General features: G+C 33.7%; 1 protein-coding gene across 2 annotated transcripts; it reads right to left on the reverse strand.

Annotated features, from left to right (window-relative positions):
• Nucleotides 1-25,269, reverse strand: LOC107410533 (DNA polymerase epsilon catalytic subunit A). Of its 2 annotated transcripts, none has more exons than XM_025070728.3 (49): nt 24,965-25,269; nt 24,511-24,576; nt 24,339-24,398; nt 24,127-24,222; nt 23,454-23,614; nt 23,165-23,253; nt 22,847-23,064; nt 22,383-22,469; nt 22,126-22,260; nt 21,241-21,363; nt 20,604-20,687; nt 18,945-19,109; nt 18,413-18,589; nt 17,581-17,694; nt 16,645-16,749; nt 15,925-16,043; nt 15,595-15,718; nt 15,425-15,519; nt 15,086-15,191; nt 14,715-14,794; nt 13,799-13,975; nt 13,529-13,616; nt 13,317-13,397; nt 13,095-13,238; nt 12,698-12,793; nt 12,311-12,511; nt 11,585-11,639; nt 11,324-11,466; nt 10,681-11,126; nt 9,816-9,963; nt 9,540-9,737; nt 9,349-9,423; nt 8,791-8,978; nt 7,087-7,267; nt 6,856-6,920; nt 6,067-6,199; nt 5,848-5,949; nt 5,682-5,765; nt 5,388-5,462; nt 4,785-4,844; nt 4,418-4,680; nt 4,224-4,272; nt 3,762-3,922; nt 3,625-3,691; nt 2,778-2,888; nt 2,450-2,593; nt 2,139-2,351; nt 1,592-1,698; nt 1-527 (listed from the first exon to the last, which is right to left on the reverse strand). In XM_025070728.3, the coding sequence occupies exons 1-49, from the start codon at nt 25,124-25,126 to the stop codon at nt 167-169; spliced, it is 6,582 nt and encodes a 2,193-aa protein (XP_024926496.3). In that variant the 5' UTR covers nt 25,127-25,269; the 3' UTR covers nt 1-166. The 2 variants fall into 2 exon arrangements, with proteins under 2 accessions (XP_024926496.3, XP_015873463.3); XM_016017977.4 differs by having other exon boundaries at nt 2,450-2,620.
• Nucleotides 25,270-25,708: the final 439 nt, after the last annotated feature.

The following is a 25,708-nucleotide window of genomic DNA, read 5'->3' on the forward strand; positions in this document are numbered from 1 at the left end:
TTATAAAATGGATGAGCTAAATCCTTGGCATTTATTGATTCCACAGTTTTGAATTTTGCAGTCGTACAATTGCAATAGCTTCTATCACTTGATTGAATATAGTTGATGCACTACCAAGCACCTTTGAAAACTAATCTGGTTGCCCCGTTAAAAAATTGATAAAGAGCTACCGAATTTCTAAAATCCATGATGTACACTCCTGGAGAAGTTGAAATTTCTGTTGAACGGCAACGTTCAAGAATATTCGCATCTTGTTGTGGAATTCGCTCACATCTTCCTTGCACCTATATGAGCCAGCACAAGCACATTGCTCTGCTAAATGTGCAGCTTTCACTTGCTTACACCTAAGGCACACCAAATCCTGTAGTTGGTACAGACGTTCTCTTTGGCGTACAATTTGAAGAAGAGCATTTTCCATGACTTCACGGTCATATGGTTGCCCACATTGTGGCACAGCACAGCGCCACTCCTGAGCCAGTAGAGCTGAATCACGACACAAGTCCAGATCTCTACAGTCATTGCAGTAGCTGCCAAAAGATTAAATGGTTAAGATCATTTAGTCTATACCTTGAAGCTTTTTATCCTATTAATTGCATGAAAGAAATTAAACTTAAGAATGCACATACTTTCCAACGGTTAATTTTATCATTCACAGATGATACAACTCCTAAGAGCTATATGACCTACCAAAAACTTGGATTTTCATGGGCTTCCACTGGTTTGGCTTTTTGGATTGTAGAACATGGAATATAGCCTATAACTTTTTTGAAGAAATGGAAAGATTGTTTGAACATGGATACAATGATGTAATGTATGTGGAAGAGGTGAAGAAATACCTCTTTGTATGCTTCAATTAGCAAGGATGCTTTGCAATTCATCTTAAGTTAGATGTTTTCTTCTCTTTTCAGAGGATTGCGTTTATAACTTCATTTATGTATGTCTCTGTATGTGGGTGGGTGGGTTCCACCTCCACTCCTATGTATTAGATGACTTTATTAGAAGGTTAACCTATTTTATCACATAAGGAGTAACTAAGAACTAAGGAAGAGTCAGCCTATCTAATCTGTTTATTCTACACTCTCCAACTGTATGCTTCAGTTTTAATTTTTGTTTCAGCAGCACGGATTTGATACAACATTCACAGCATCTCAAGGTACATTTGTCCTGTATAACATGAATATTTCATTGCAATTATCTTAATAAAGAAACCATGGATTTCTGCTCTCAAAGACATCAATGCAATGCAGGTGTGTAAAAACAGAAACATGGCTTCCTCTTGTAACTCCAATAAGAAGGCTTCATTTTACCATATCAAACAATTAACTCTCTTGCTTCCTCTTGTGACTCCAATAAGAAGGCTTCATTTTACCATATCAAACAATTAACTCTCTTGCTTCCTCTTGTGACTCCAATAAGAAGGCTTCATTTTACCATCTCAAACAATTAACTCTCCATGTTATTCAAAACATCAAATTCTTGCAACTATTACATGCCATCGCATATGGATGCATGTCGCAAATTAGAAAAAGGCAACTAGTACTTTTTTTTTTTTTTTTTCTCCATAAGAGATAATTATTGTTTACTTTGATACCTGCAAATGACATTTGGTAGGATGAAGGTTGAGCAGAGATCACGAAACTCAGCTTCAGGAGCAAACTCCTTTACATGCACATATTTTAACAGATTCTTTCTCATCACCTGTAGAATCAGGGCACAGGAATAAAACGATTATTTCAGTTACCAGAACAAAGTTATGCAAAGCTGTTGTGAGCACTGCCTATTTTAGCTAATTTGAGCATCAGGGCAATTGGGAGTAACGAAAGCAAAGTGCCCGATTTCAATTTGATCAAGTCAAATATACAAGCAATACTAAATTGATGCATCTTTCATGCTTTTATCCTTGTCAGTTCCAAACTAACCAAGGGTGCATGATTCCCCTTTTTTTTTTTTTCTTCCACTTTCCTTTTTTGCATGGATTTCATGCAACTAGCAAAAATAAAAATAAAAATTAATATACTTAGTGTAAATACTTTAAGCATGACTAAAGAGTATCAAGTGTAATATTAAATTAACTATAGAATCTATTTATCTAAATGAGAGAATTTAGATAATGACAGCTAAACAGAAACAAATATTACCAGAACATCATGTTGAACATTTTGATCAAGGGCCAGAACAGCACAGACATGCTTAATGAACTCCAGGGCTGCATCACCTTTGTTGACACTAATATCAAGTCGACTCAATCCTAGAGGTACATTATGTTCAACTTCAGATCTACTTAATTCCTTCATATGAAAAACAGTATCACGAACAATTCCCAGAAGCTTATCTGTAAAGTATGAACTGATCTGTAGAACACAAGCAACAATGAGATAAATAGGTTAAGAAAAACAAGAACGAAATATTAAATCACACAACCTTGGGCAACTATTTTTATAACCTGTACCTGTCCTTTGAGATAGTCTGCCAAATGAGATTCAAAACTCTCCCCAGCTGCAACAGTAATCGATGGTGTGCATGAGTTGCCATCCTGCACAGATGCTCTAATAGCAGCTTGCTTTTGTGCATAATTCCAGGGAATATACAGAAACTGAGAGACAATAAAAACAAAATGATCCTGCAGAACACCAAGTAGACAATTGAACTAACCAGAATTCAGGCAGAAGTTTCATCCAACCATACTATCTATTATGATTCCATGATTAACTGCCTGAATTAATATACTGCTTTACCATGCCCATTGTTACAAGCTGGTATTCTACTTGGTACCTTACCTGAATTTTCTTGGGCAAGTATTCAGCAATATTCCAGCTGGATATGATATCCACTTGAGATTCAGTATGCATACTTTCATCAGCTCTGGCTGGGATTCCACCATAGTTATACTGTCATAGAAAAAATCAAAAAAGTAAGTGACCAACTGTTATTGCAGTATTAAACACATTACAAAAAATAAAATAAAATAGAATAAAAAGGTAGACAGCATAAATAGAACAGTTTAGTTGCTGCAATGGTTTGAAAATTCAGAAGTCTTAAACACCACTCTGAAAATTCTTTCCAGGTCCTATTCTGTCAAACAAAGTTTTCAGTAAAAAAGCCGAGTTTATTTATCGTACAATTTAAGTAATTATTGCTGAAGAGAAAAGATCGGTTTTGCTTAAATGTTTGGCACAGAAGAAAACAATATAAACTTATTCATGCAGTACCATGAGGAGATTAAGGCAAATAATTCCTGAAATAGTTAGTGGCTGATATTAATTCGTGATTACAAAACATATCAAAAGTGCGGGAAGAACATTCTCCAATCACTATTGTAAAAAAACTCTTCAAAAAAGAAATAAAAAATAGAAAAAGTAAAAAGAGAAAGAAGAAGTAAGAAAAACTTGAGCATCTGTAGGAAAGAGCACTTGAGTAACAAAATATTTTTTGTAGAATACTCAAAACCGAACTACAGCCTAACTATTTTGTTGACTGGATGGATCTAAGGAACATTGAACTAACTTTCAAACCATTTATTTTTCTTTTATTCATTTACTTTTTTTTTTTTTTTTTTTTTTTTTTTTTTTGAGGGAGGGATGGGCAGAAGGGGTGCAGTGACGAGGATAAACAGAGTGTCCAAACCTGATCCATAAAAAGCAAGGAATGCCAGAAATGCAAAGGTTCAAGCTCTATCCACTCAAACAGGTCTCTGCAAAGCAAAAGCAGAATTACAAGGAAGATAACTAAGACTGCAAAATCCTCAAGTAAGATCGACCTACCTAGCTTGCAAAGTTTTAAGCAAGCTATCACAGTAAGCTTTGGCTGCAGACAGGTCAAATTTTCCCGTGTCTATAATAACCTTGGAGAAATTTGCGAATATGATAGTGGCACCCAATTTACGAAACTCGGTTAACAAAAGTGCAAAAATCTTTTTCATGATCTACAGGATTCAAGAAAAATCATAAACCAATTAGTCCCATCTTTTAGACAAATAATCTTACATAAAAGGACAACCATGGTTTCCAAAAAAACCAGCTATGAGAAGACCACTTAACAATATTGTGGAAGGATGTAGCATATGACATAAAGAAATCCCATTCATGCAATATTATTTGCCTGTTTTCTCCCTATTTGCAAGAGGAACGAAGATAGTTTGATAAAAAGGTAAAAATCTGGAAAGCATTCCAACTTCACTTGCACTTTATCTAGTGTTATAAAGAAACTAGCAGAGAAGCAAATACCTTATGAAGTAAGCGGTGCAGGGCTGGGTCATGAAGTTTTGACTGGGGGCTGCAATATGAAAGAAGAATTAGTAACCATATGACTTAAAACTAGAATTATAGTAACATAATGTGAACTAGCTGGAAACAATATGTAGACATAGAAAACTGGGAAGCCATAATTATTAAGTTAAAACAAGTTGAGACACTGAAACCTGCAAAGCCATCGATACAAATGTTGCAATATTGCATCAGCATATACATTTCCAGATGCAACTGCATCCGCAAGGCACCTCTGTATCAACTGCTTTAGAACACGAAAAGCAGGTGCACATGAGGTAGCCTCATCAAAACCATCCTTTTCATTAGGAGCTTGTGCACCAGAATTCATAGTTGACTCAAATCCTAACAAAGCCCCTCCTTCCATTTCATTGACTTTGTTACTTTTGAGAAGAGCATCCACGGCCAGATGATGAATCTTGATTTAGACACATTGTCATATCATAAAATGCTTAGTCCAATCATAAAGAAGTAAACAAATTAAAAATGGGAAAGTAAGAGATGATATTTTTTTTTCCAAACCTTTAGCTCCACGGTGACTTTCCTATATGCTCCAGGGTACGTAAGAATAGGTTGATGCACCTGGTTAGAAAAAACCACCTGTTCACTTAAGAAAGATACAAAGGAAGCACATATATACCAGCATTTTTTTTGGCCTTATATATACTAGCTTACTAAGAGACAAATTAAAACTTTTACCAAGTGCTTTGTTTTGGTTTGATATAAATACTTGGCTACATTTCCTATCAGCTTAAATTTTTTGGAATCAATGATAACTTATATGGCATTAGATCTTATGCTATCTATCTATTTTGTATTCAAATCATTAATTTTCTATTAACTTATTGTTTTGCACATGTAACTCCGTTCTTGTTTTTGGTTATTGAACGTGCCTAATGTAAAGGGAATGGCAAAACTGTCCTGTGTTGGTTTGATATATATATATATATATATAAATATATGTAAAGCCAAATATTAAACACAGGAATTCATTTCATTTGCTTTACATAGCAAGGGAAAGGAGATGGAGAGAAATCTCAACTAGGACACTATCTAAACTGAATAATGCAAAGGATCAAACAAGCAGAAGTCAATGCCTCATCTATTAAACAGTTTTGGACAAACCTCATCAGCAAAACATGTCTCTTCTTCATTAATGCCTCCAATGTCTGGAATTCCATCATCCGATATCCAAAGCACCTTTAAGAATAAATATTCAAGAAATAAGGAGAGAATAGCTGAATCACTGGTAACAAGGTCCTAGAAAACCTTCTAAACATTTCAAAACCATACTTTCTAACAAATGTAAAAGGCTGCAACTGAAAGGAATAACTTAAAAAAAATAAATAAAAATAAATAAATAAAATAAAAACCATCTTAAATTTTAAAACAGAATTATAAGATTGTCCATAGAAAAACCTGTTGCTGATCACGTAATGCGCGTGAAAATATAACATCTGCAGTAAATATAAGCCAGTCTAGCTCAAAATTCCCCAGTGGAACCTGCCCCAATAAGTTTGAGATTTATATTTGATTTAAAGTGCACATTAATAGACAGATTCTCATTCAGAAATAAGAACATTACGTGGGCATATCTTGAGAGAGAAATTCTCTCTTTCAACCACTGGGATGATGCCGCACAACGTTGCATTCCAATTTTTGCAGCATTTTGCTGCCAACCAAGTGCCTGTATAAAGCATGAGTATAACGCAGCAAAAATGCGTTAGACCAGATGCATGATAAGAGTCACAATTGCAAGGACATAAATGAATGAAAGGAAATATCCTAGCTCAGAATTTACTACCTGATAGTGACAATCACGAGCATTGGAAGGAACGCTCACACATGGGAAATCATGTAGAGCTTTTATTCCTGACTTCATCACTTGAATATCAGGGCATTCGATGACAGCAATTGTAGGTCCATTATGTTCATGTCTGCCATATAACCAAGATTGCAAGGAAAAGTTAACCGAGAATCTGAATAGAAATGTTAGTTTTATCACCAGAATATGAGTGCAAAGAAATAGGTAACCTTTCAATCAAATGGAACATTAGTAAAATTATAATGGAAATCCTTGAACTCTACCAGTAAAGAGTAGGTGAAATTACACCTATTTCTTCCAAACAGTATGTGTCTTGTATATACATTATTATTCAACAGATCACTAGTTCAGAATCATCTACCTAGAGACTATGTTGCTCATACCAGGGTGTCAGTGTCTGATATGGGTATGTCCAAAGTGCCAGATCTGTGTGCTTTGCAAAGTTTTTTTCACATATTTCGAGTGTCCAACAGCCATACCCTTATCAGCCCCCAAGTGCCAGAGATGGGTATGGTGCGACAAAGTGGAGGGTCCACATAACATAGCCTAGAGGTAAAGATGTCTCAGAAAAACTTAACAGTAGACTTTCCCAAGGGCAAGTTAACAATTATTCAATATTTACCTAAAGTCAACATATTTTTAAAACTATACATAATTAATGGTTTAAACAGAACTTCAACCTGAAGTCCTAATATGGAAAAATAAATAAAAAAAAGACTCAGTCATTTAACAAGATCACCACAAAGAAAATCAGCAAAGAAGTAAAACCTGTGCTCGTATATTGCTCTTTGCACCATCATTTCAGCATCCTTGACAAGCCCAACATAGTCCACCTGAAACGAACAAAAGATAGACCATTGTAGTAGGGAAAGGGGGAAAACTTCTAACAATAACAAAAACAATAATAATAATAATGAAGAGAACAGAAAAGCTTTACATTAACAAATCCACAAATTCACGAAACAGAAAAGCCTTACACTAAAAAATGCACAAACTCACCCTGAAAATTATTTCATTTCGAGGAGGGGGCTCAATCGATAATACTTGGCAAGCTTCATGGAATTGTCTTTCAAGAAAAGACAGAGACAAATCTTTATTTTGATAAGGATTCACCACCACAACAGCTATTGTTCGTGATGCAGGGAAATACACGATGAATATAGCACGCCCTTCAGATATACTGAAATTATTAATATAAAAATGTTAGAATTTCTATGCTATCATGATTAAAAAGATAATGTAGTTTAGAATAGTTATTTTCTGAAAATGCATTCCAAAAAGCAGACAGAATATTTTTTTATAAATAAGTTGTTTCTTATCAACAAGATAAAGACATCAAGGTTAATAAATTACTGATGTAGTTAGAAGGAAATTTATAAAGCAAGCCATCATTTCCATAAACCAAAAAAAGGAATATATAAGTAAAAACAATGGAAACCAATCGCTTTAACGTGCAACTTTAGGAAACATAGTCAGATATGAACTATTAAACTTAGGGGGGAGGGAGAGTCCAGTACTGAGAACCATAAAGAAATGGATAAAAGCACTACATCCACATATTTCCATAGCAAAGGACAAAGTAGGCTTAACTAGTGGGTTCTCGAGTTTACAGAGAAGCTCAATACAAGTCTCTATCTAAAATGTTCTAACTGAAGAATTCCTTTGAAAGAGTTTTCATTTTCAATCAAGCATTACTACATGTGAGATTTCTTTTGCCAAGTTAATTAATTTTCACATCATTTCTTTCTATTTCAAATCAATTTGTAATTATCATGTCACATTAATGTCCACAAGTATTGTTAACCCATTAAAATATGATATCAAACCTTTCTGGTTAAGAAATACTAAGTCCTTCTAAGAGATGTAATGATGGAACCAGTCAATTTAAGCTAACCAGATAAACAAAAACCAGTAATGCTATAGAAAGCGCCTTCCCACTCCATAATGCTTACGCCTAAAAATTTACATGCCTATAGACGGGCGCTTTCTATAGCAAAATTCAAACAAAAGCAAGCAGGCACTGAAAAACTACAAACATAAATTGACTGAGAGAAAAAATTGTGCATAATTGATAGGAAAAAATATATATTATTTCAGTTTCCTTATTCCATTATTCTTCCACTTAATAGGAGAAAACAGGAAATTAGGATTGCACAACTTGAAATGACTTCATCTAAAAATTTACTTTTCATTGTTTGACCAACAAAATACAAAGCATTGTAGTCACCTAAATAATCAGTTTTCTGATTTGCCCATGGTAACCCATAAAATTGCAAAATAATATGCTTTAGATCAAAGTTGAATACCTGAAATTCCTTACCCAATCTTTTTCCCAAAAGCATTACTGATAAATAGATTATTGCTATTTTGACACAGACATAATAGACTAGATTACTGTGCTAAGAAAATGATTTGCTAAAGCAATGATAGGATACAGCAAAGAAGGTCATTTTTAATCTCCATATAAATATGGTGTTTGAATGTTTCAACAAATTAAACCTGCCCTACCATACGAGATTATATGTATCTAAAACACTGATGAATAGCGGAAACAAAGGGAAAAAGGAAAAAGCAAATGACCAAGATCTCAAGAAAGGCGTAAAGCAGGAAAGAACAAAGACATTTCCAAGACAAAGTCTAACATTGAATTATTAGTTGAAAGTAACAAAGCAATAGTCTTATCATCCTAGCACTACAAATTACCTATGATACAAGTAAAAGAAAGAAGATTGCTCCAGATAAGAGCACTCTGTAGTAGTCTTCATCTGCAATTCTTTCAGACCCCAGCTATCTTGGATACTTCGCTTCTTAGCAGTTTTTTCCACCTTACAGACACACCCAATTTGAACAATTGCATTAAACTCCAATGGCACCTTTGTTTCATATATCCCCTGGTCAAAGTAAAGAAACAGATCAAACAAAATCCTTTCCAAAGGTAAGACCAAAGAAAATAGGTCATTTATATATGTCACTGGAAGGAAAGAGCATAGAAGAATATTACAGATTGTATAGAGAATTCATTAATAAAGTTTCTATTCTATTTGGTAAATAAACATAACTGGCAATGATTGAATAAAGCGATGATATAGCTTAATCACCATGAAAAAGAACATAGGAAACTAGGAAACTTGGAGTATATGCAAAATAAATGATCACCGATAAATAAAACCTGCACAAGCCATGCATAAGTACCATGGATGCAATTTCCCCCCCCCCCCCCCCCCCCCCCTTACTTTTCTTATACAGTACAGTTATACTGACCTCAACTTCTGGATCTGCAAGAAGAGCTGTAAGGCTTTTGCTTTCTGCTCTAAACTGACCTTCATCAATTATGGCCTATCAAACCCATACAAAAAAAATATATATATATATATATATATATAAAACCCTTCCACACAAGAAAACAAGGAAATGGAATCACAATTATTCCAGAGAAGTAACACCAGAAGTACCTCATATAGATTATAAGCCTGCCTTCCGTGAGGGAGTATCTTGTTGGCAGACTTTCCTGGAAATTTTTCTTCTAATGGAGCTTTAGAATTGAGGTAAAATACTCGAGGAACAGTTAAAGGAATCTTAAGCATGATTCCTTCCACAACAACCCAAGCAAAAAATTGGCCACTTTGAGAAGTTGGAACAAATTGTATTATCTTAACATAGAAAATGAGATTAATCAGTGACAGAACAATAATTCCAGCCAAAATTTTCAAATTAGATGAAAGCATTACCTGCCAGTGGCAGCATGTTAGGGCTGCTTCATGCCCCCTAAAATATGAATTAACACCTGTTCTGCCCTGGGCTTCTTTATGATTTGTTGCATCACTGAGCAACTTAGAAATACCCTTAGAATGATGCAGAGAAGTCGTATTGCCCAATCTGTCAAAAAAAATAAACCAAAAATCCATTTTCCTTGGTAAATTATGATTATAGAAAACCTGTGCACATATAAGCCAGCAACGGAATAACTTAAGATTTTAGGAGAATCAATAACATTTTTTTTATCAATAACTTAAAACAAGTAAATTATACAAAAATTCTACATCAAAGTCTCATCACTACTAAAATGTATATAAGCAAGCAGTGTCAGCCTCTCTTGCAATGGTTATGCAATAATATTATCCAGTTCAAATACTTTCAATTGGCATGATAGAATAAGTAAAAAATATTAGAGAAAACTATATTAGCATCCCTTGTTTTGTGAGGTTTTCAAATATGCCGTTGTATATTAAAAAATTATGGTTTAGCCATCCCGTTAAATTATGTTGTTGTTGCCATGTCACCCCTCCCGTACACGTTTTTTACATTACCACATGTAAATTGAATAAAAAGAAACATATAAAAGATCAATTGTAATTCAAATGATTGTGTATTTATATGGAAATGGGAAAATTTATCTGAAATTTTTTATAAAAAGAAAAAAAAAATGTGTGCATAAAGGACAATATTGCAGCAAAAATATAATTCAAGAGAAGGTTTTCTTAAAAGAAAATGGAATTGATACGTATTTACTAAATATGTGGAAATTCATGTAACACATTTTTGCATATGGTAAAAGAAAGAGCTCAATGAGTTCGTTTGTAGGTTAAAAAGTACCTCTGCCTCTTCCTCTTGTCCAGATTATTTTTCCACTTTCTCTTCTTTATTTCAAGCCATCCCTGATAATCCACATTTCTGTCCACACTATCAGAAGAGACAGCATTATTCACCTTTTCACCATCATCAGTTTGTTCTAGTGGTGAAATTACTCTCTCAATTGTCCTGACAGAATTTTTCTTCTTATTGACTTCAAAGCACCGTAAAATTGGTCGTGGTCCATTTGCAGAATTCTTACTATTTTGAAAGTCTTCAAAATCTCTAACAATCTCTTCATCCATCACATTATTACCTCCAACCGTATCACTATTCCTTTTCAACAAATCATTCCTCTTCAAAGAACTGATCATATCAGCTAATTTTTGTTGGCGAAATTTGTCCTCCTTCTCACGAACCTTCTTATGCAACCAATCAGGATGAGCCACTCTAGGGACCGGATTTGCAATCTGAAGAGGTTTAACATATTTTAAGTAGCCTGAAGATGAATATGAATGTAGAATTGGAAAAAATTCTCGGTAGACAGATGATATGCAAGTACAAGAAATTAACAAATTTTCAGTAGAAAAAGGATGCATATGCATCGAGTGTAACATGTTTCTTAACAAAGGAACTTCAACTAATAACAATTCAAAAGCAACAGAACCTTTTGCATTGCAGCTGGAATTGTTATAATTTTCTGAATTGCTGAACTAAGTCGTTGCTTGTAATAGGACCAATCAATAATGGACCGAATGCCAACATCTGATGAGATCTTGCACCACTTCCGTACATAGAACTTCATAATTTCTAAAAGGTTCAAACACATGCCCACTTTAGCATATAGACAATAATAATAATGATAATAAAAAAATAAAATAAAGTAAAATAAAATTTGCAATTAAATAAATCAATAGAAGAGATTTACCAGCATCTGTTTCAAAAATTGCAACAGGAACAGCACGCTCGCTCACAGGTGTTCCCTACTCAAGTTAACAATAGAAAAACTTTTATGTTTGACAGAACAAATATAAGGATGTCAATTTTATATCATTATATGAGATAACACATAGAAATTACAAAGAACAACAGTTATCCAAATGAGAAAGAATCCACAAACTTCAAATATAATTAAACTTAAAAGTCCAAAAATTTAAGAATGTGTGTTTGTTTTATTCTCGTATATATAATAGGGCCCATTTCCAATTACCTTAAGCTTTTGAGACTGATAACCTTATTATAGTATGAGAGCTCTGATTGTCAGTATGGTCTAATATGCAAATCCTGCTAAACCCTAAGTCTGACGAACTAACCTTTTGAGTTTTATCGCAACAAATATGGCATAAAGAAACAAAGGTTCAATTGAAGGCCACTATTCACAAGCAAGTCTAAGGTGCATGAATATGTTTCATAGAAGTTAAATTGCAAAAGCAACATGAGAGAAAAGGGTTGATAAATACATGTAATGTCCACAAAGCTTCTTTTCATTGATGATGTTTTCATACTTTTGAAACTACTAACAACTGTTCTTTCTCTTTCACCATACAACAATCCCAAAAAGGCTTCTACATTGTAGACTCAAACGTAATTCTTTGGGACTACAAATAGAAAGGACTGAACAAATGCATGCATTGCTGAAGCGGGTGCAAATTACCTTCGGTTCACATGCAACTATAAACTGGCAACGCAGTCCTTTGTCTTTGACCATTGTATCACCAAGAAAATCAGCAAGACGTCTTGCAGTTGTCACTGCACAGGACTTTTGCTCCCCATAGTCTGCCAAAGACTTGCTCATGGTGCTTGATTCTGATATGTAATCGAGCAACTCACTGTCAGCAATATCCCTTCCTTGATTCTAAGAGAAAAGGAAAAACAGAATTCCTCAGTGATTGAATAGAAGATTAAGAAAACACATTCATGACAAATTGTGCTGTGCTTTTTAGAGGATTTCTCATCCACTTGCACATCTAATTTAATAAAGATTATGTTTACCATTAAAAAGCAACCATTACACTTGAAATAAATATGTAACTTTACGTACATCAAGAAGATCAAGCCATCGGTTGGCGACAGAAGCAACGACTGAATAGCATTCCTCTATAGTTTTCCCATGGAGAAATTTGTCAAAAAGTTCAGCCTGCAAGGAATTTACACAGAATGAAAAGAAAGGGAAAAAAAATTGAAGGAAAAATTCAAAGTGTTTTTAAACGTGAAAAAGATAAAATAATGGTCCAGTAGAGAGAGAGGGTATAATAGCAATAATCGACTGCATTGTACGGAGTACTAATACCCTCCATCCACTACACACAAAAAATCAAGGGTGAAGGCAGGACTTTATAAAAGATGTTCATTACAACACCAAGAGACTACTGTTTAAGCTAATTAGCTACTAAACGAACATTAATGCAGGGTGAAACTATCAAAAGCAAAAGAAATACCTGGAAAACTTTTATGAGCTTCAGCTCGCCTCTACGCTTGATCTCGAAACCCTTAAGTTCAGCAAGGGTTCCATCATGATTAAAAACAGCATATCTCTTCTTAAGCAAGACTCCTTCTTCCTTAGAAGCAGGAAGAATCATTGCCTGCATGAAAGCATATTTAGTATCAATTAGATAAAAGCAATATTAAAAGTTCCATTATTATACAGTATTCTATCTTACCTTGTATGGTCCATCCACTTCAAACTCAATTGAGCATTCACTATGAGTTGTATACGTCTTCCTTATAGGATCTGAGAGAGTCTGGTAAAAATAGAGGTAAGTGCAAAGAAAAATTAGCTGCATAAGCAAGTCACGTTTCATCATGCTAAGCATTTCAGCAAATTGGCTCACAACACATCAAGAAATGAAAAACATGGAATGTTCAATTTCACCTGGTATTGATCATTTGTATTGTTTCTTGCCACATCAACATTAAGCATGACACATGGATAGGAAATAGTCAGCTTCTTTTTCAAGTCTCTGAAACATAATTACCCCATATGAAAGTCAGCATATTAGATATAATGATATCTTCATGAGAGACGAAGACCTTAGATTCATGTTGTATAGCTATATTAAGTGGGTATACAAAGAAGTATTTGACCACCCGTTGTGATTATGCATACAAATAACCATTTGAATAGTTTAGAACAAATTCATACATTGTCTTGAAAGTAAAGTTCTCTGGGAAAGATCCAGGAAGTGCACACCAAATACCATCTGTATCTAACTCAAGTGGTTTTCCAATCCTTTCAACCAGTAAGCGAGCATTCTGAATAATTTTTGCTCCAGTGTACGTAACCACCCCAGCCATTTCCATCGAGTACCATCTCGCACCCCTTGAGAAACACATAAAAGCAACATTTAAAGACAACTGTATTTTTTACCCTAAATAATTTTGTAACACATTATAGATAATTAAAGAGGATAAGAAATCCCAGAGAAACTAAAAGACTAACTACATCACATCCTTCCAATTCAACAAGGTTAAAGAAATTGGGAAATCATTACTTGATAAATCCCTAAACTCGGTTATATTCAAAAATACCACCATTTGTTTCCAACCATAATTACCAAAAGAAAGCCATGACAGCATAATTTCAAAGAACTTTCCCTTAAATTTACTAATTAGTAAGTCCAAATGAGAGTGGGGGGATTTCCCAAAAAAAACCTAGCTTCCTCCAGTAACCAAGACCATAATCTAGCAGCCACTTCACAGGAATTTCACAGATTCAATGTTCTTTCTCTACATCGTATATCAAGATGGTGACCAAGAGGCTAAAGTTTTTCTCTATTGTAACACATCAAGTGTATTTAGCTTGTCATGCACAAGAAGCCAAACAAACACTTTGAGCTTAATTGGTACACATGCTTTCCAAATTATGTCAGAAGGCTTTTATAATATTAGAGAAGTATCAGTATATGAAAGCACATTAACGACAGATCTTATATTTTGAGATATCCAAAGCAAAGGGAATACATTAATCTAGTAGAGAAGTGTCAGTATATGAGAACTACATTAACAACAGATCTCATATTTTAAGATATCCAAAGGAAAAAGAATTTGTTAAAACTCACTTGCGCATGACATATCCATAAAAGGAATTGAGAATACACTTATGAGCAAGTTGTAGTGAATCATAAAGCACTACCATATCCTGCAAATATCAATAAGTTAATCCATTAATAATAATGCACAACGTGGGCCATAATAGTAAAAAAATTAATAATAATATTACATCTGAAATAATACATAGGGTCACCAACTTTTTTTTTTAACCAATTTTTAGGTAGCAAGTAGCACAGTTCGGTTCACAAAAATTAGAGGAAACAAATGAAGACAAATACTGTGCTGCCACCAATTGGCATCCAAAAGTCAGTTCCACTAGTCTTATATTATTCATAAGACCATCATAAATGTTCAACAAGCTTAGGAAAGATTTTCATACTTGTGCTTCCTGGATTTTTATTGAATTTCCGCTAGCTTTGGCTTCAGACAACCTCCCCTTCCAGACCTTATTAAGACCTTTGTATTCATATCTTCTATCCCGGAAGCTTGAAGAAGATTATATAATAATACAACTTAGTATGAGCATGTAAACCCAAAACATGGGGAGAGTGAGAGGGAGAACAAGGAGATATTAATACAATATTATTCAACACCAAATCTAACCCCAAAAGAAAAAAAAAAATCCTAGTCACAATTCAAAATTACTTAGTTGATAAATGAGTGCTCTTTCTTACTAAAGAAATAACTAGGCAGTTGAAAAATAAGCCAAATTGCTCACCTCCGAACAGTGTCAACATAGAATGAGTTTTCCCTCATGCAAATTCCAGCTTCCCGAACTTCCGTGACTGGCTTCTCCAGTACACGTTTATATGCCTATGGGATTAAGCTAAAATCAATTGCAGCCATCACTGAAGCAAAATACTTTAAAATAGATAGTGAAAAATATACCTTTTGACAGTATTTTTTCAAACGATCTTTGAGTCTTGTTTGTTGCTCCATCTTAGGTAGGTCAAGAAATGATTTTGAAGAAACAAATTCAGACTCAATTTGCTTCTTCAAGTGATAGTAGTCACTGGAGTTGTTAAAATTGATGGTCAAACACAATCAAAAATAGTTTGTTGTTGTCATAACCAAAGAAATGCCTAGGAAGATTTTTCACTTTTTTTTTTTTTTTTTTTTTTTTTAGTTGGGGGTTGGAGGAAATGGGGGTGGGGAAGACAAAGAGATGCATATAAATTATAATATTCAGTTAGAAACAAATAAACTAAAATATAAGACCTTTTCTTTGCCATGAACATTTCTCCACGCCAAACCCATTCAAGCTTCCGAAGACAGGTTTTGCCTGGCCGATTGAAATCACAAGCAGTGCAAACCTCATCTGTAACTATTGATGGTGGCTGGAAACAGACAAGAATGAGTGCAGAATATTTATTGCTTTTTCTTAACGTTTTTTAATTCTTTTGATAAACAACATTTAATATAAAGAAATTGATAGCAAAGTCATGCAAGGGGAAAAACAAACAACTGCAAAAATATCAATCTAAATATGTTCATGCATAAGATAAATGAATGGTTATAGCATATTAACTATGTGATAGATAATAGGATAGTATATTAGTGATTTGGTGCTTTATAACCACTTCCAAGTTTATCATTATTTAGGGCTTTATTGATAATAGGATAGTATATTTTGTTTTAATTAAGATTTCTTAAACCACCAGAATGCTTTCCCATAACTAAGAATGTTCTTATTTGTCTGGTTTCCTTATTAGTTCCAACTTGCTAACATTTATCTTTTGGGTTTAGGTTCATGCCCAAAAAAATAATTATAATAATAACACCTCTAGACGCATCATGCTCATGTTTAATGCCAAAACTTATGTTGTAAACATGCTACAGAAAACCAAAATGTAAATGTAAAATAGAAAGATACATTGAATTAATTAGACCCTTCTTGTCATTCACAGTTTCTGAAAGCAATTTACCAAACAAGCATACCTGAAGTCTGTTTGTTAAAATAATGTTTGGATACATAGCAGCCACGTCCAGGTGATAAATGAGGGGGCATTCTTCACGTATGGGCTCATCTCGTAACCTCACAAGCTACAATGAGGAAACAAATTCATTACCAACAGAAATGTTGAAGAATATCTTTAATTGTGAAGATTTTAACTTGGTGGTGAATAATTAATTGATAAGAGTTGAGGTATTTGCTTGGTTGGTTGTCCATGAAAAGATGTATCGCAAAAATGGAGACTTCATATGTGCATTTCTCTATATTGGTGGATGACGTGCAGAAACCGTGAAGAAAATATAAATTATTTGTTTCTCCTTTGGAAGATTGCTTGTAGCTAGTAAAAGATGTTAACTGAAGCAAAGATTTGTTGGGTATTCCTTTTAAACTGTTAACATTATTTAATTGTTCTGTTAAAGGATTCGGAGGTTGGAAAAGGGAGAAAATGTTGTGGAACATGTTATTTTTGTTCCTTTCTAGGTTATTTGGATGAAAAGGATATCTCAAGATCTAAGTTTCTTAAGGAATCATATCAAGTTTTTGGCATCAGCTTGGGCAATTATAGGATAATCATTTACCTCTTTGGTTCTCAAACTTTTGGGATTACACTGCTTGATTGTATAATAGGTTATGTTTATTTCTTCCATTTTTTAGGATTTCTCATCATCTTGAATACTTTGAACTCCTTACAAATATATTATTGCTTGTCATTAAAAATAATAATAATAATAATAATAATACTTTGTAATATTAAAATGAAGAAATCAACATTTTGCATAAGCATTAGGAAGTTTAATATACTGATGAAAAGCAGAAATGAAGTATGCAGATTGTCCATCCTATAACCAAAATACGTAAAACATATTTAGACTTGAGTTCATGCACTGATCTAACAGTAGACAAAAAGTAATAATCAGCACCTTTTCCAGAATAGCATTCTTCACTTCATCATAATTGGACACTGATTCCAACTCCATCTTACCCTCTACTGTTATGGAATATTGTAGATCTCGATCAAGGTTATTAATCAGTTGCTGGAACCAAAGTATTCAAATGTCAAATCAAAATTTATTCTTGAAGCTTAAACAATAAGTATTACTCGAAATCTGAAATATTACAATGCAATATTTTAAACTAAAAGTAGATTTCCTACATAGATGTTATGTATTTAAATAATATAACGTATTAACAAGGCAAGACAAGAAAGCAAAAGGTCAATCATCAACTTGGGAAAAAAAAAAAAAGGATGGCCTTTAATTCTCTTAAATTAGGTTCAAGGTATACCAATTTCTAAGTAAAATGGACTCCTAGCAATCACCAGATACTGGGTCTCTGAAAACTACTATACACACACATACATAAACATGCACAAATGTAAGTCAAATTTATTAGTTAACCAAATCATACTTCACTAAGGACTACCACCGTGTTCTCTACATAAAGGAATTGGAATAAATAAAGGATCATTTGACATTTGTAATGAATGTTACAGTTTCAGTTAAACCAAGTCACAAAAAAGAACTGATTTCATAGATCTTGAAAGGAACCTTTTGAGTATTAAAGTAACAGAAGAAAAAAAAAAAAAAAAAAAAAAAAATTTCTTTCAGTCTGGATATATAAAGATGCACGACATATAGTAAAGAAGCAATCTCAAGCCAAACCCTAATGCTGGAATTTTAAAGATAATGGTGGACCAACCAATCAAACTGGAACAGTAACTAATTTCTGGACATGGAAAAGAAGGCAACATACCTCATAGCCAGATGGGTCAAGCTTAAAACTAGCAGGGAGATCAGATCTAAAAACACCGCATTCAAGGCATTCCACATGACCACCTATATAGGTCTCACTTTCAAGAAGGTGATTGCCATAAAACTTTTCAGGCTCAGATTGGTGCTTGTTAGGACAGATAACATTTGCCTTGTAAGCCTGGAATAAATGCAAGGTTAATCTTGAATCTGGGAGAAATCTAATAGTCTCATATGTGGATCTTTCTTTTTCCTTCTCTTTTATATATATATATATATATATATATAGTTTCAGGAATCCTGGATGAATTTTTGTCCAGGACAACATGTATGCTTTTTAGGATACACGTTCAAATGTAAATGCCCACATATCCTTAAAAGGATACGTGTTGTCCTGGACAAAATTTTGCCCAGGATTCCTAAATGAGAGAATTACTGTATATATTTATCTATTTTTTGGTTAAAGATGTATGGAATAAAACACTTCAAGGAAGTACTACAAAGCTTCAGTATGCAAGAAGCCAGAGCTTGCCCACCTGGACCATCAGAAGCATTTCGCAAAGGGTTCCACTACCCTTGCGCAAAACCTCATCTGGTGACATTGGAATAATAGTTGCAAGAGAAAAAATGAAGGGATGAACATAGGTCATATACAGGTAGTAAGTTGAAACAGCATCAGAAACAGAATAGGAGGCCATCATCTGTAACATATTATTTAACGAAGAGAGAAACAATATTAGAACGTTTCCTCAAAGTTAATGCATAAAAATAAATAAATAAATAAAAGGTCACCGAAATAAGGTGGACAATGTAGTCAACAGAAAAAGTATAATAAAGTCTTCCAAAAAAGTACCAACTTCCTCTCTTCAAAAATTCCACCGTGCTTTCCATTCAGGAACACCCAAAACAATGCCACTACAATACATCTCTGTAGAACTTTTTTCCCTTGTTTTCCTTTAAAAACATTTTACTAAAATATAAATATTGGATAGTGACAGAGGTACAACCTAACCTATTTCCACTAAGTACAACCTATTACTTCATACACCATTTCACACTCCAAAAACAAGCAATTAATAGATTCCCCATTAATCTTGCAAAAATGCAACAATGTTAAGATGAGGTGTGATTCCTTATTAAAAAAGTAAAAATAACTTCGGAGATTATTTCCTACCAAAAAAAAAAGAAAAAAACACTTTAGAGATTATTCTCATGCTATCCACAAATGATCATTATTAAAATATGTCCCAAGGGAATCTCCATATCCATTCATCCAAAAGGAAAACATTTCAAAATTTATGATGTCCTAAGCCATACCATCATTTATACCTGGCAATTCGTGTTCGTGGGTCGTGTTCCTGTCAACGTGTTCGTGTCAACCCGTTTAATAATCGTGTCAAAAATACTTAACCCGAACACGACCCATTTACTAATCGTGTCAGGTACCTAAAACACTAACCGGACCTGCTTATAAACAGATCAACACGACACAACACGACCCGTTTAACACGATTATTTTAACAGGTCGTGTTGACCTATTAATCCGTTAACCTGAAATTGAACTATTAACCCGAAAACTAACCTATTAATCCGTTAACCCGAAAATTAACCTATTAACCCGAAAAAAAAATTTTTTTTTATTTTTATGTTTTTATTTTATTAAAGATGTATTTTTTATTTTTAAAAAATTAGTAATAGAAAATTATTTTTATAAAATTTTTAATTTATAATATTTTTTAGTTATTAAATATTATATCAGTATTAAAATATTAATTTAAAATTAAATTTAAATGGGTTGTAATAGGTGTATAATCGTGTCGGGTTGAAACTGACACGTTTAATAAATAGGTCGTAACGGGTCAATTTCGAGTTAAACAGGTCAACCCGAAAATGACACGATTAATATTCGTGTTAAATGGGTTGACCCGATTATGACCCGAACCCATTTATATTAAAACCAAACCCATTTATTCCGTATCGTTTTCGAGTTGTGTCGCCGTGTCATGACCCAAATTGCCAAATCTACCATCATTATTTCTGGGTTCAAAAACATTTCCAGTATACATCCTTTTCCTTCCTCACTCCCCCCATGAAGAAAAATCATAAGTTTCTTACTTCCATGAACCACACCCTCTAGAATGACAGCATGCCAACACAATTCTGTAAATAAAGAGTGCGATTTCACTTAATTATACCTGAGGTTTTTCCTTGGCAAAACGAACCATATCTTCAGGATTCACTTCCAAAGGATCATAGCCCAACTTTGCCTTCGTAACAGCCTGAAAAAAGGCCAAGCTAAATAAGTGCATAGCGCTTACCAGCTGATAACTACGAATAATAGAAAGGGCACATGAAATTTTATACAGTTTCTTTAAGATTAACCATAAAAGCAGCTACCCCTAACATTCAGAATTACAGTATTCAGGACCTCTTTAAGTAACAACAATTGCTTAGTAAAAAGCTATGGCCAACAACTTAGATAAATGAAAAATCCTGAAACTTTTAGAATAAGTACACGCCATAGGTTACTTTTAACTTAACTGTGGACCCAAATAAAAGTATAAACAGTATGACTAAAAACAACAGTATTTAAAAAAAAAATAATAATAATAATAATAACAAAAAAGAAAAGCACCTATCAAAGCACCTAGCAACTAAAGTTTTTAACTTTTTTATGAAAGAAGTAACACGGCAATATCTTAAAATATAGCCCTAACCTATAATGAAATACAAACAAAAAACGAAGAGTATAGAAGTAAAAATATAAGAACTACTAAAAACTCAAGCTGAAATAATAAAGGCCAAAGATAAATTTGAATTCAAAACTTGAACCTTGAGGCCTTGGCTCCCTTGAGGGAGATAACTATCTCGTTTCACCCACGCAAAGCAATCAAGATGACAAGCAAATTTAGCACGACACTCCCCTTGATTCTTGTTACATTGAAATCCAACCTCCTGAAAGGTCATAAAGAAAAACAAAACAGAAAATAATAATAATAATAATAATAATAATAACATATAGCATGTGCTTTAAACCAATAACTGATATGAAAATATCTTCGACATAATACAATTCCAGAACAAGATTTACATGGAGCAACTCTTAACAGAACAATAATTTCAAAGTCATAATATGTTTTGTTTCACAATATTTGTCAAACATGTGATAAGCATATATATTGTAAGCTAAATGCTTATTGAGACATTACTCAAGATTCTCACTCAGGCTAGTGTTGATGTTCAAAGATAGATTTAAATTGGGGGGGGGAGGTGTGGGGAAATGGAAAATGCAGTGTATCTAAATACTTTAATTCTCAAAGTGAATTCCAAAGGAGAAAGATAAATAAGATCAAGGTAACTTCGTGTGTATAAGACGCAGTTAAAATGCCATTGAAGTAAACATTCTGCAGAGAGTTCCACATTCAACAGTCTGTCATGCAAAGTAGAAACTCGTCAAACATATATTGATTACTATACCTATTCATATTCTTTGCTAACTGGATAATTTAAAAGACTTGGCCACAAGACAAACCATAGACAACTCTTAACCAAAGAGTAATTATAATATATGCAAGGATTATCATGCATCTATAGAATATGCAGTACAAGACTATATTATTAATATTATGGTCTTATCAGTAATCAAAAGTCAAAACATGAAAAAGTTAGAGATCATAACGTGGTTTATAAAAGCTATTAACAGAGGGAAGCACATACATCAATCAGTTTCAATCCATGATGGGTAGCTCTTCTTTCCAGGAAAGGCCAGTCAAAAAAATCACCATTGTATGTAACATATATACCAGGCTTCACCTCCCGCATGTGGTCAAACCACTTTCTAAGAAGCTCTAACTGCAAAATCAAGAATTATTTCCTAACGTGGAAAACATTGTAAATCCCCTTAAGCATCAAACCGATTGATTAATATATGCAAACAATATGTGTGCAAGTTTGTGTAAGAGAATATTTATTACCTCATTGTTCACATTTGTCACCATGAAATATCCTTCATATTCAGGTTTTGGAGTGTATTCCAAATCCTCTATATCCTCACCAACACACTGGAAATAAACACCAAAGCTAGAGAAGTTCATGAAGGATTAAAGCCTCAATACTTAAAATTAGTCAAATTAAGCATAAAGAGAAAGAAGAATTTCAAGGATGTGCAAATTTGATTCCTAAGAAGAGGAACTCAAATTTGATGCCCATACACATAAAAGAAAACAAGGGGAAGCCCGGGGGAGGGAGGGAATGGGGCAAAGGGTGCCTAGAATGCAGTTGCAAAATGAAGCTTATAAAGTTACAAAATGAGTATTAATAAGCCTTGCGACAAAGGAATGTTAAATATCAGTATATATATCTAAAATACAGGCAGATCCATTAAAATTAAGAGAAACACATGCACACCACATGAAAGACACCAAGGGGTCATAATTACCTCTCTGTTAATAATCAAGTAACCTTGCCCATCAATCATGTAAGAAATCATCATAATTAAATCATATTCAGCATCAGGAAATTTCAGCGGAAGCTTTGTGGTCTCAATATCAAATGCACAAACGTGAACTTCAGCACGTTGCAGAAGATCTGTCCTCCTCTCAAGCATAACGCCAGTACTTGATACACTGACATCATACCATTGGCCACAACGTACATCTGAGTAGAAATTCCATAGGAGATAAGCAACTTTATTTGAACTTCAGAAAGTAGAAAAATAATGCAATCCCCAAAACAAGAACATGAACTAGAAATGTACCATTGTCGATAGCAAATCGAACATGGTAGGGCACATCATACTCACGAAGATCAACTATACAATCTAGAAAATCTTGAGGTTTTTGTTCTCTGCATCAAACACCAAAAATAAAAGGGGAAAGGCATACATATCAAATAAATAGCAAAGGCCACTATCATACCAACACAAGTACTGCAGAAAGAAAAATTGATGGCTGTTCACCAAGAGAACTAACTACACAAATTTTACATGCCAAAAGAAAGGAGCTCCACCATTCAAATAGTACCAGAATCAAGAGAATAAACCTGACCTTTTACCCAATAGTATTGACTCATAGGCTTCTGCAGCATCAGATTTTGCCTGGTTTCTTTCAACAACATGCAATAGGTCACTCTTGACATCCATTAATTGTTGGACAGTATCAAATGATAGTTTTAAATAGGACTTGCGCAAACCAGATAAATGGTTTTTCTGCAAAAGAGCATATAAGATGTTAGAATGCATTAATTGAAAGAAAGAAATCAATGCAGATCATCAGCAAAGTATTTCATAATTATGCATTAGTTAGGGGGGGGTTTTATCAAGGTTTAATTTCTGTTGGGGGTTATTAAATTTGTATTTGGTTTCTGTCTACTATGTAAGAAATTTCAACCTAATTAGAAGACTAATTATCAAATAAAACTGCAAACTTTGCATTTTCTCGTCCCTAGTTTTATCTCTCATTCACTCTCTCACATATACCTTCTCCATACCATCCTCATCTTCTCTTTTGCTTTCCCTAGTCCTGTATCAGTTAGTGTTAACTAAGACTCCATTCACACAAAATCCATTTTCTAATATCTGAAAACAGTTGTTCAACGTGAAAAAGGCAGAAAACAAAGTTTAAAGTTTCATTGAGTATAACTGTTTTGCTTACTAAAATAGAAGGTCAGTAAAAGAATTAACACAATGATCTAAGAACCATTGAACAACAAACTGCTTACAAGATCAAGGTCTTCTTTCTCCACTATTTCAACGTTAGCTATTTGACTTTCATAACGTCGTCTCAAATATGCTTCAACATCCATTTCCATTTGGTCCTATGAATACAAATTATTGGTAAGCCTCAAAACATCTTCACATCATGGAAATTACGCATTAAACTTAACAGTGTAGAAAAACGCAAAAATTATAAGATAGATAGAAACATAGATACCTTCGTGGATGCATAGAAATATGGCCGGAATTTGTATTTCGATTTGAAAGTGGAACCATCCTGACATCAAAAGCAGAAAATACTCAAACATTTGCAAAGCAATTAGCCACCAAGGGGAGAAAAAAAAAAAGTAACACTGTTAAATTATAGTATTGTTGCTTTAAGCATCTACCTGTGAAACAAAATACAAATCAACGCAGCTATAGACTTTGTGGGAGTCTTGGTCTTCCAAAGATGACTGCAAAATTACAATGAGGCACCATCACTTCCACAAAACTAACATATTTGTATGCCAATTCGTTTCCATATGATTACTTATAAAACATATATACCCAAAAAAACAGAGTGCAAATGGAAAACATTTAGCTTTATCATTTCTTTTTTTATTTTTCTCTTTTTTCTTTTTTTTTTCACATCCACTTGCCACAAGAACAACACTTCCAAAAACCATCAGATACTCAAACTGCAATTTCCTTATTTTTCCTCCACTTTCTTATTAACCAAACAGACAGAAAAACATAAGCAGCAGCTAACGCACCACTGAATTGACACAAAAACCATGTGAATTGAGATGAAAAATGGAACAAACTAATGAAGCTAAAATTGATTTAATAAAATCAACTCACGGAAGCAAAAGTAAGCAACCATCCGAGCCTCTTATCCCCTTCGGAGAAGAGATCAAACCCTAGCTTGACCTCGAGCTCCTCCTCAGCTGTGCGAATTAGGTTCTTCTGCTTCTTGGAGCCTCGAAAGTCTCTGCGGTCCCGCTTTCGGCTTTCGCCGTTCATTGCTTCGGTCGGTGAAAAACGATTTGCGATTCGAAAATGGAAAATTTTTAGAACATTAGAAAAAATAAAAAACCAAAGAGGCGGTTTTTCTGAAGCCCTTTTATGATCTGAAAGTGGAGTAGCTGTGAGTGACCAAGGGCTTGAGCGTTTTCCCGCGCTTTGCATCTACTAAAACGATTTTATAGACGTAAATATCCTTGGCAATTCCGGAAATTTTCAACAGTGCCACGATTTAATCTATCATGTATTATTATTATTTTACCGTTTAATTGACGAAATTTGAATTTCACGGACCAATAATTATGATAAATCTTATTCAAAAAATAATAATAATAATTATGATAAATCGGTAAAACCCTTTGTTTTTTTAAACAAGCTATTTAATTTATAAACTATCCACAACCAGTAACCCGCTTCGTCGCTTTATCGGCTATATAAAATCACCTTTTTATTTTTGAAATTACATGATGTGCTTTTATTTATAATTTTCTTTATTTCAATGTCCCTTTTTTTTTATTACAAAAAAAAAATTTCACTTTTTTTTTAACCCTGACCAACAAAAAAAAAAACAAAATCACGTTT

Source organism: Ziziphus jujuba, chromosome 10, assembly GCF_031755915.1.
Source record: "Ziziphus jujuba cultivar Dongzao chromosome 10, ASM3175591v1".
NCBI classification, from domain to species: Eukaryota; Viridiplantae; Streptophyta; class Magnoliopsida; order Rosales; family Rhamnaceae; genus Ziziphus; species Ziziphus jujuba.

Bases quoted from the DNA above. Each gene is read 5' to 3' on its own strand.
- LOC107410533 (XM_016017977.4), bottom strand. From the start codon at position 25,126: ATGAACGGCGAAAGCCGAAAGCGGGACCGCAGAGACTTTCGAGGCTCC. The intron at 13,617-13,798 runs GTATGAATTTGT...ATTATGTTTCAG, and splicing joins AACTTTACTTTCAAGACAAT to AGACTTGAAAAAGAAGCTGA. The intron at 3,692-3,761 runs GTAGGTCGATCT...TTTGCTTTGCAG, and splicing joins CTTAAAACTTTGCAAGCTAG to AGACCTGTTTGAGTGGATAG.